Source organism: Phyllobates terribilis, unplaced genomic scaffold (genome assembly GCF_046119375.1).
Source record: "Phyllobates terribilis strain yellow unplaced genomic scaffold, ASM4611937v1 Scaffold_1__5_contigs__length_1240528914, whole genome shotgun sequence".
NCBI classification, from domain to species: domain Eukaryota; kingdom Metazoa; phylum Chordata; class Amphibia; order Anura; family Dendrobatidae; genus Phyllobates; species Phyllobates terribilis.
In genome coordinates, this window is record NW_027362761.1 from 971,491,450 (window position 1) to 971,503,516 (window position 12,067).

The window sequence follows — 12,067 nt, forward strand, 5'->3', positions numbered from 1 at the left end:
ATCCAAACGGACAGGGTTCATACTAGTGCAGAACTGTAGAGCCTTATGGTGGTCTGGAGAACTAGAGAAACACATGCTGTAACCCCCCGGTTGTCCACTACTTTACATTGATGACGAATCCTCGGGATAGAGCATCAATATCAGATCAGTGGGGGTGCGACATCTGGCAACCTCACCGATCAGCTGTTCCTGGTGCGGGCTGGATGTCATCAGTTGCGGAGTGGAATAGCACAGCTCTGTCAACTATATAGTGGGAGCTGTGGGGTACTGCAGACCACTCCCATTCATTCGCATAGGGATGGATGTGCAGTATCCAGCCACGGCCACTATACAGCTAACGGCGCTGTACCGCTTTGCAACTGATCACAACTGGCCCCTGGGTGTATCATCCCCATCAATCTGATATTGTGGACATATGCTAAGAATTATACATCAATATAAAAGTAGTCCACAAACCCTTTAATGTGGAACAGCAGCCAAATACAACCTGAAGCTCAGTAGAACGAGCTTAAATTCCCAACACTTTTTTCTTTAGAAAAATCTTAAGTTGGCCATATACCTTAGGCAGCAAATAATGGTGTAGCCTCCATTTTCTTTGAGCTTTACATTATGGTTAGATATCTCCCTATGGCGGAGTGTCCACTAGTCGGGGTCTCTGTCCCGCTTGGCTCTTATTCACATTGACATCATTTGACATGTGGTAAGGTTTTAATACTAGAGGTTAGGACCGTACCAAATAGGGTCACCTTGATGCGGTTGGATGGCTTTTACATTTTTTTGATCAAAATTATGTCAACTAAAGTATTCCATGTAACTTTCATGCACTATTGCTATTTATTTACTCCAGGATATTTGCTCATTTAGTTTTTATCTTGGGTTTTAGCTGTTGGCTTGGCCAAGCATGTATGGGTCTCATTGAAAAGAGGGGAATATGCAGTTGCCAGGCTCCACTTAAAGTGACTTATCTCCTGTGAGAACAAAGGATTGGTCATACTGATATACATCATGTCCGATCCCCCTCCCCCCCCCCCACTAACCACCTGACAGCTGAAATGTGGAAAAGCCAGTATATCCTATTCACACTGTGCATGGTGATCATTAGTAAGGGAGCCATTTACTTGGGGGGGGGGGGGGGAGACAGTCATGAGTAGGGCCTAAAGAGCACTACCAGAGCAACCAAAAGGGAACTCTGGGATCATGAAATCAGGAAAGCTGAAGTGCACCCATGTATCTTCTGTGAGAGGTGCAGCCAAAGCACAGGGCTTCTTGAAATCACTAGAATAGGCCACATGTTCAAGTTCTCACGATGTACAAGTGCCTCTCACTAAATTAGAATATCGTCAAAAAGTTAATTTATTTCAGTTCTTCAATACAAAAACTGAAACTCCTATATAGAGTCATTACAAACAGAGTGATCTATTTCAAGTGTTTATTTCTGTTAATGTTGATGATTATGGTTTACAGCCAATGAAAGCACAAAAGTCATTATCTCAGTAAATTAGAATACTTTATAACAACAGCTTGAAAAATGTTTTTAAAATCCGAAATGTTGTCCTACTGAAATGTATGTTCAGTAAATGCACTCAATACTTGGTCGGGGCTCCTTTTGCATCAATTACTGCATCAATGCGGCATGGCATGGAGGCGATCAGCCTGTGGCACTGCTGAGGTGTTATGGAAGCCCAGGTTGCTTTGATAGCAGCCTTCAGCTCGTCTGCATTGTTGGGTCTGGTGTATCTCATCTTCCTCTTGACAATGCCCCATAGATTCTCTATGGGGTTAAGGTCAGGTGAGTTTGCTGACCAATCAAGCACAGTGATACTGTTGTTTTTAAACCAGGTATTTGTACTTTTGGCAGTGTGGACAGGGGCCAAGTCCTGCTGCAGAATGAAATTTCCATCTCCAAAAAGCTTGTCAGCAGAGGGAAGCATGAAGTGCTCTAAAATGTCCTGGTAGACGGCTGCGCTGACTTTGGTCTTGATAAAATACAGTGGACCTACACCAGCAGATGACATGGCTCCCCAAACCATCACTGATTGTGGAAACTTCACACTACACCTCAAGCAGCTTGGATTGTGGCCTCTCCACTCTTCCTCCAGACTCTGGGACCTTGATTTCCAAATGAAATGCAAAATTTACTTTCATCTGAAAACAACACCTTGGACCACTGAGCAACAGTCCAGGTCTTTTTCTCCTTGGCCCAGGTAAGACGCTTCTGGCGTTGTATATTGGTCATGAGTGGCTTGACACAAGGAATGCGACACTTGTAGCCCATGTCCTGGATACGTCTGTGTGGTGTGGCTCTTGAAGCAATGACTCCAGCAGCAGTCCACTCCTTGTGGATCTCACCCAAATTTTTGAATGGCCTTTTCTTAATCCTTTCAAGGCTGCGGTTATCCCGGTTGCTTGTGCACCTTTTTCTACCACACTTTTTCCTTCCACTCAACTTTCCATTAATATGCTTGGATACAGCAGTCTGTGAAAAGCCAGATTCTTTATCAATGACCTTTTGTGGCTTACCCTCCTTGTTGAGTGTGTCAATGACTGCCTTCTGGACATCTGTCAAGTCAGAAGTCTTCCCCATGATTGTGAAGCCTACTAAAACAGACCAAGGGACCTTTTTAAATGCTTAGGAAGCCTTTGCAGGCGTTTTTTTGTTAATTAATCTAATTTACTGAGATAATGACTTTTTTGTTTTCACTGGCTGCAATCCATAATCATCAACATTAACAGAAATAAACACTTGAAATAGATCACTCTGTTTGTAATGACTCTATATAATATATGAGTTTCACTTTTTGTATTGAAGAACTGAAATAAATTAACTTTTTGATGATATCCTAATGTAGTGAGAAGCACTTCTATATAGGGGCTCTGTTCATATTAGGTGCCCGTTCCAAACATGTAGCTGGTATACCTTGGCATATTTTACATATCCAACTATACAGTTCTATATGTCTGGGGCATATATTTTTGGAGACAATTGTTAGCACTTGCTGAATGTAGTGGCGAATGTAAAATTAACACGGCCTAATAGAGAAAAAAAACTGCAACATGAACAATTAAATGTAAAATAAAACACAGCAGGGAGGTAAACTATCTGGCCACAAATTATTAGAAAGGGCCTAATGCAGCTCAGTAAGGATGGTCTCTGCACCACTAATAGACTAAAAAGATAAAAAGTGAAAATGTTCCACATCCACACTGAGCTTGGATCTTCCAAGGGAGTCAATACTATGCTGTGCCAACACAGACAAGAGACTAAACATGAGAACACAGGTAGAGGAGCTGCTTTAGGTGGAGAGTTGTTATTTATTGTAGACCATACCCTTAGGCCAAGTTCACACACTGGAATTAATCCACATGTGCAGATTTTAATTGCAAAGTAACAAATATATTGATGTTAATGGCAAAAATATGCTAAAAATTTGAGTGCAACATTGAAAATCTACAAAGAAAACATGACAAAATCCACAACCCAACAGGGGCTGTTCACATTTATTTGTATTTGATGGCTGATTTCGAAGTCAGAATCAGCAACGCAAATCCACAACGTGTGACCTTGGCCTTAAAGTATATCGGTCATTTCATAATGAGGGGGCACGGGGCAGCTGTGATCAGCTCAGAGAGGTGTACGGACTTAAAAGTTTTTATGAGGATCACTTTACTCCCATACAAGAGCAAAACAGTACTAATGAGAAACACGTGTGGCAAAGCACTTAAAGGGAACTTGTCACGTTTGATAACGCCATTAACCTGCAGGTTAGAAAGGTACCCGGCCACTTTACTGAAAGTGCAGCTGCCAGCTTTCAGTCATACAGGCGTGGCTTCAGTCACCACATACAGCACTGTGAGCCATGGCTGTAGGCATGCCCTGGCACTTTTAATGACAGCCGTCTCAGCAATGCAATCAGTGGATCGTCAGCTGTCAGTTAAAGTGCCAGGGCGTGCCTACAGCCACGGCTACAGTGCTGTGTGTGGTGACTGAAGCCACTCCAGGCACGCCTTTATGACTGAAAGCTGACAGCTCCAGGGAGAAATAAAGTTCAAAGTTAATTTTCGCCTGGTACCTGCACTTTCACCTAAGTGGCCAGGCATCATTCTAACAATATAAATCCTACTAAACAGAAGGAAATACCAATGGTAACCAACCAAATAAGTCCAAAATACCAAAATACAAATAATGCAACAAAAAACTTGATATCAAAGAGGACACAATTAACACTGTAAATATATTTTATTAATTAATTCAGATATATTAAAAAAAAACACAACACAAGGACATGTTAAAATACAAAAGACAGTGCAAAAAAATAAATAAAAAAAAAATGAATAAGTAACTCCTGGGCTACTTATTTCAGATTTTTTATTTTCGTTTGCTCTGTCTTTTGTATTTTAACACGTCCTTGTGTTGTGTTTTTTAATATATATGAATTAATAAAATATATTTACAGTATTGTGTCCTCTTTGATATCAAGTTTTTGGTTGCACCTTTCTAACAATAATCTGCAGGTTTAGCCTATATCTGCAGGTCAATAGCATTATCCAACGTGACAGGTTCCTTTTAACTCTTAAGGTTCCCATTAGGATTAAATGTTGGCTGGACACGCCGATTTTGGCAAGACCGGTCAATCACCCAATGTTTATAGTTGCCTCCCAACTCTTCCCTGATGGATGATGTTGTGGGAAACAAGGATCAGGTAATCAGAATTTCAACGCCCAATTCCTTTGTTTTCATGGAAGATAGGCCACTATGAGAGGTTTCTAGAAGCAGCTTCCTCCTCTCACTCCATTGAACACACATGAACACTCAGCCAAGTGCTCATACATACGGAGGTGTTGGGTGAGATAACAGTCTGCCAAACAAACGTTTAGCCAACCTCTCTAGTGTATGGCTAGCTTTAGCCATCAGTGGAGGTCTCAGCTATTAGACTCCTACCAATCAAAACTATAGGAACACTTTAATGATTAACTGGAAATAAGATTTATGGCTTAATATATGCCACAACTGATCATGAATTAACATGGGTGGGATGGTGGCATCATCCCACCCGAGCTTCGCACACTTTGGCAGAACTGTCCAAAACAGTTGTGAAAATACCAAAAGCAGTTGTTTTTTTTGTTGCACCAAAATTCTTTATGCAAAATTTTTTTTAAAGAAGTTTTGAATAAATACCTCATTAAATGGGGGTCCATAGTTTCTCTGAAACTGGGCTGTGTTTCAAAGAAAAACATATTTGGCTGCAATCAAGCAGCCAGGCTGATTCACGCTGCCCCTGATTTGGGCAACATGAACAAACTGACAGGTTCCCTTTAATGATATAGTGGTGGGGACTTTTAAGCAATGTATCAAAAAAAAATCCCCAAAAATGGATCAAACTAACTACATTAGGAAGGCAAAACTCATATTTGTGGTCTGTGGTAATAGACATTTCGTTAGAACGTTCCCATGTCACACGCAGGAAGACCTAGTCCAAGCTGGAACATATTTAATTCATACAGAAACCCAGCACCCCGCTAAGTGGTATTCGCAGTTGATTTGCCCTGTCAGAAGACATTATACAATGCCACCTCTCCAGCTTTAGTTGGACTGTGACAGCGTAGAGATATGTTGGACTCCATAATCATCAGAACAATAGAGCTGTTTTTGGTTACTGTATTTTTCATGGGAACGATGCCCCAGTTTAGAGATGAATGCCCCTCTAATCCTCAAATGCAGTGGTTTATTATCTGCTGTAATGTACATTTGCATACCAGAGCTCCACCAAATGACCTGAATGAATGGGAACCAGCAATTACAGCTGGAGGGTGCGGGGCGTGGAGGAGAAAGATAAGCAGGGCTTTTCTCATGCACAGTAACTGTTAGGGACAAATCATGCAAATAAAAACAGTAGTATTTTGGTGGAGGCTGCTAAGCGACAGACCTCAGGCTTCCTCCAGGACAGAGTGGAGGAACACCTGGCATGGAGCCCAGATGCTTTGGATAATTACCTGCACATCCCAGCTTTCAGATAACATGTTGGGGCTTGATAAACTACTAAACCATTCATCTCCATCATAGCTTCCCATTTGCTTTTCCAATCATGAAAGGCTCTTATTTTCTCAGGGGGGGGGGAAACAATTATCATAGATAAAAGAAGCCATCCTTAATTGTAACATGAGTGGAAACCTCCCGGATGACGTGGTTCAGCTAGTTCTCGGCACTCATGCCTTCAAGCTGTAGATGTTCAGCACTGATGTCCTAGGACAGGTTGGGACAGTCCACCATTTGGTGCTCTTGCTCACCAATTGTTTTACAGCCCTTATTCCCATGATTACAGCCCTGATGCAAGATCTAAAGACCCATGCTTCAAGCGGTTCATCTCACATAAGCTGGAACCGTTGGCTTCACCTCCTGTATTCTTACAGTAACCCAACACAACGCAGCAGGCTTTCATTGCAGAACTAGTACAGCAGGGTCTAAAAAGCTTCTCTGCTATGGCAAACATTATCCCTGTAGTAAGCAATTTTGTGGTGACCTTCTGAATGTACACTCTGTCAAAAGTACAGAGATGTTTGCTCTCATTCAGTTTACAAAAGGAGTACTGCCTGGCTGGCTCAAATTATGGACATAGGAACTAATGAGGCAGAAAACCAAGGGAACTTGCAGCAGGAACAATCAGTCCATTTAACCCCCTCACAGGCTCAGTGCACCGATCCAAAAAGTCACCCATCTCTACAAAACTAAGAATTCTTGTGCCATAATCATTAAACATACACATCTCACCCCTCTACTGTGACAGGGGCCTATAGATCCTATTTTATACATACAAGGAATTGTCAACGAATATCAACCGTATAGAAAAAAAAATCTAAGATATAACTTTAACTCTTTATCTGACCAGAATGTATTTTCTTTGAATGTATTGGATAAAATATAAATGTAAAGATATGTATAAACATAAACCACCATGGGTTGATCAGAAATACATGGCAGCGGTGAGCATGTGAATTCAAGGGTTAGTCCCAAAAACACGTTATCTCCCATTCATAAAATAAAGAAGAACTTGCTGATCACTGGGGTCTGACCACTCAGAACCCCAGCAATCTGTAGATCGGGGCTCTAGAACTTATTTTGGGAATAACCTCTTTAACACAAAAAAAAACAACCGCATACCTGGAACATTTTCAGCCATTCTTGAAGGCCTGAGGGTGGCTGCACGGATGTAATCCGACGTCGTTGCTGACCTTGCCCATTTGCTGCTCGGAGATCACCAAATGTTGTAGGTGTTGCTGAACATGGCACAAGACCTGTTGTACTGTAGAAAAAGTAATAAGTGAAAACCAAAGTAAAAGTTGGGTTTCCAAATATGACATTCCCTGAACCTAAAGATAATACATGTTATGTTGGAACTATAAGATGATGGATTTTCTAATGCACTAAGTAAGGTTTCATGACAAGTGGGAAAGCTCCCATTATGGTGTACAACAACTCTACTAAAGCTGTGCTCGTAGAACATAGAAATGATGTATTTGTATATAATATTTTAATTAGTTTTGTCTGGTTTTATCATTTTAATGATCTACATTAACTTGCCATAGCATGAAACGATGACTTGATAGAGAGGCAGTTCAGACTGTCACTCAAAGTCGGGGGCGCGGACGTCACGCTAGTCAAGCATATAATCAATTTCTCAGGCACGTTCATTTATAGCCAACATTCCCACTGGGCATGTACTCTACCCCTTACTAATCTAACACTCTGCCCTTCACAGATTCTCTTGTCTACCCTGCTGCAGACTCTTAAGGGGTTAATAGTAGAGCCAATTCAGATAATGACTCGGATTTATTTCTGTGAGCGTCGGGTCATTGATTTCACGTAGAGAAATGAAGGGTGTAGACGTCACGTTTACATATGACAGGTTTTTATATCTGGCAGACGACGGATATCTACATCAGGATTCTCCTTCCATGTCTTCAAGTCTTATGAAGTCTCTGTGGTCTTTGTACTTTACAGTGATTAACACTAGTGGGGGCTCTTAAAAGCAGGGAATCCCTTCTGACATTTCTTATGTAAGGCTTTTATTACAATAAAAGCTTTGTGTTTCACCACCTTTCACAGAAGAGGAATACTCTGGGGTCTACTAAGATTCATATAAAAGACTTCTGGTGGTAATCGCGTTAATGAATTATGCTAAACTGATTGCTCCTCTGGGGGTATCAAGTGGTCACATTCTTGTAAGCCCAGAAATAAAGCAGCGGGCAGAAATTATGTAATGTTTCATTTGGAAAATAAGTAAAGGGACAAATGTACATTTGAGAAATGGCATCAAGACAAGTCAGGGGAAAATATAAGAGCAATGGTGGAAAGAAATCTACAAGGAAGGAGAATGTGCATATCCAGCCCTGCTTGCAGAACGCCACTGGCATCCTGATGGTTAAATGAACCATGTCTGTGATTGTATTATAACTTGCCACTGCAGGGAACCATGAGGTCATGCAAATCTCAGAGTGAAGAGATTAACTGTGACTGGAGAGGAGGACTGTGTGAAGTGCCAGTGACAGTAGGAAGCAGGCCGGGCAAAATGCATCAAAGACTAGCTAGTCTCCGTCATACGGTGCTGGCTGCTCCTTCAGGTTCTTAAAAATATACTGGCAAGGTTAGGGATAGATCTGAAGAAAGCTTCACAGGCTCCTTCTTAGAACACATGGGAAGTCCTACCAGGACCTGAGGTCTACTAGGCTGATTCTGAGGAGCTTCACTAGACCCTCAGGCCCAACAGAATCTAAGGTGAGCTGAAATGGCATGGGACAGCTTCAGGGTAACTTCAGGCTTATTCTTAAGTTATCTGGGAGACCCTAGCTCACTGTTTCCCAACTCCAGTCCTCAAGCACCACCAACAGATCAGGTTTTCAGGATTTCTGTAGTATTGTAGAAGTGATGGAATTATTTTCTGGGCAATACTAATGAAATCCCAAAAACATGATCTGCGAAGCTGCGAAGGCAAATAGAGTCATGGCATGCATCAGAAGAGGAATAGGGGCATATGATGAGAACATTGTTCTTCCTCTGTATAAAGCGCTGGTAAGGCCGCACTTAGAATATTGTGCACAGTTCTGGGCTCCGGTGCTCAGGAAAGACATATTGGAGCTAGAGAGGGTACAAAGGAGGGCAACTAAGGTAATAAAGGGAATGGAGGGACTAGAATACCCAGAGAGGTTGTCAAAATTAGGCCTATTTACGTTGGAAAAGAGAAGGCTTAGGGGAGACCTCATAAACATGTATAAATACATCAGGGGGCAGTACAGAGATCGTGTCCATGACCTGTTTATACCAAGGATGGTGACAAAGACGAGGGGGCACACTATGCGTCTGGAGGAAAGGAGGTTCCTGCACCAGCATAGAAGGGGATTCTTTACGGTCAGAGCCGTGAGACTCTGGAACTCTCTGGGAGAGGAAGTGGTGATGTCCAACTCACTTAATGAGTTCAAGAGAGGCCTGGACGCCTTTCTTGAGAACAACAAAATTACATCTTATGCTTGGTGATAGTGAATTAATCCAGGGATTTAATCTGACTGCCAGATTGGTGTCGGGAAGTGAATTTTTCCTCAATGATGTAAATTGGCCTATACCGCATGGGGTTTTTTTTGCCTTCCCCTGGATCAACGCTGCGGAATAGCTGCAGTGCACAAGAAATAGGCTGAACTGGATGGACGCTTGTCTTTTTTCGGCCTTATAAACTATGTAACTATGTAACTATGATCTGCTGGTGGCTCTTGACTGGAGTTGGGGAACACTACGCCTAATGCAAAGGCATTGATAAAGCAGCTGCATCAGAACCTGATAATGGTTACTAGGGTATAATGGGCATGTCAAATGGTGAAAGGTAAATTATAACCTCAGGTTGACTGTTGGGGGAACATGAATCTCAACACAATGTGGAAATTATTGAAAGGACATAGGAGAAGCTTCATCAGAGCAGGAGGTTCATTAGTGAGATGTGGGTTGAACCTAAATAGAACTTAGGCCACTTTCACAGTATTTTGTTCACAAATTGTGTATCAGTATTTGTAATCCAAGCCCAGGGAAGTAACCTATAGAGAAAAGGGGGATAGGTAAGATTGGGACCCTCTTACATGATTTGGAGCCACTCCTGGTTTTGGCTTACAGGTACCAATAGTGTCTTATTAATCAAAACATGGGCGATCTGGAAGATGTAGGCTCTCACTTCAAACTGAGGCTTTTTTTGCAACACAATATCTGATAATAAAGTAATGCATCCACCTTTACTGACATTTTTAATTGATACACTACTGGGACTCCCATAAAATAAATCAGTTTTCTACACTACTTTCTTCTAACTGCTCCAATTTAAAGCCTCTTAGTTATGGCTTTATATAACAAGTCCAAATAAAACCTTAATATTGGACTGAATGCTGATCCAAATAATTTCTTCTGCTGGAAATAGGAGAGGCTCGGTGCTGCTGAATAGGAAACTGTAGTTTGTGATTCCCCCCTCCACGATAATGGTTTTGCTTCAATCTCCCAAACTTGGATTTTCAACACAGCCACCAATTAATCTGCTGTTATTCACGACCGGAGACTACCCTCTGGAGTAGTAATGAAAGCAAAGCTGTGTCCAAATTAAAGAGGCAGCTCAGCAGCTGGTGAAACAGGATGTTCACTCCAGTCATGACCAAAGCGGCTATTATTGAACTTAATTACCTTGTGTACTCGGAGCCTTTGCAGGGTTTCTTTCCCAAAGAGAAAGAACGGACCTCGGATCCATGGTCCAACTTTCTCTTCATCTGGAATCAAAAAGAAAAGAAAAAATAAATAAATAAAATGTATAAAACTGTGCAGCAGTGGAAACAATGTATTCAAGTCTCGTGTAACAAATGAAGTGTCAAACATGGAAATGGAAAACACAATGCAAATTCATCCAGGAAGATCTATAGGAATCTCTAGATTTATATGGAAACTAAAACCAAACATTATAAAAGAGAAATAATACCCGAAGATGGCGACACGGGAAAAGTTCCCAAATACAGTCCTATACACCAGACATTATTCTGCCAGGAGGCGTCCCTGGGATGATTTTATTAGAAGCAGCGACACGCGTCCCTCTACCGACTACTGTAGTAACAAGCAGCCACGAGCAGTGAACCTGTTGCGATTTCTCACCAAGATGAGAGTCAAGGAGCCCTACAATTTATGGCAGGTGCCGCTTGGCCCTATAAACATACTGCATTACACAGAGACATATAGGACAGAAGAGGAAACAACCACACTTCCAAGTGATGTAGGATTTGCATATCAATTGAGTTTACACGAAAAAAAAGACAACACAGGGCTGCCCGCCATTTCCAGGAATGTGACCTGCCATAATGAGACTGCTGTGAGGACTCATGTTTAGCCCTGCTCTGCCAACATGTGGTTCTTCTTCCACAGATGAAAAGCCGCCGTCTACAATGCAGGAGCCGCAGCTTTCATTTCAATTTACAAATCAGCGAGTTACTTCTGGCTCATCTATCCGAGTGGGATAAATCGAGCGCCACGCAAGGTCTCCAATGTAATTAATGCTGAAAGTCATTAAAATATAGATTTGTTCTCGGCAACTCCAGGGACCTGCAATCCTACCGGATCACAAAAACACGGCTCAGATCTCTAATGAGGAGGGCAAGCAAACAACGCACATGATCCACCTGCACAGACGGCCACCATGGCGAGTAGCGATAGGGAATCCACAGCGGCAAGGGCAAAATGTCCAGCACGTCAAGTGTCAGGGTGGCGACTGCTGCGTGATGAGCCCAGACAGGGCATATACCAGACAAAGGATGGGTAAGCGGCAATTTACAACGCCATAAAGCAAACTGTCCGGTAAAGTTACGACTCGGCGGCTACCAGGACAGGATTAATATTCAGCACCATGCTCTGCTGCCGGATAACCTTGTCTGCCAGGCTGCCTAAACTTCCCAAGTCCTAGATCACACACATCCTATACCGCAGCCGCCGTCTGGCTGGTGCCAGGGACAGGCACTGCCCATGCAGGGAGCACAGCAGCTAGGGTCTCCACACACAGCATCT

The 12,067-nt window shown here is 42.3% G+C and overlaps 1 protein-coding gene across 5 annotated transcripts in view; it reads right to left on the minus strand.

The window, feature by feature from the left end:
- The window catches only part of FBXW7 (F-box and WD repeat domain containing 7), a 175,602-nt gene that overhangs the window by 16,701 nt on the left and 146,834 nt on the right, over positions 1 to 12,067 (minus strand). For all 5 annotated transcript variants that reach the window (XM_073642534.1, XM_073642533.1, XM_073642532.1 and 2 more), the window contains 2 exons: positions 10,706 to 10,788; positions 7,157 to 7,298 (listed from right to left, as the gene is read on the minus strand). In XM_073642534.1, the coding sequence (XP_073498635.1) occupies positions 7,157 to 7,298; positions 10,706 to 10,788 (225 nt within the window). The remainder of the gene's footprint in view (positions 1 to 7,156; positions 7,299 to 10,705; positions 10,789 to 12,067) is intronic.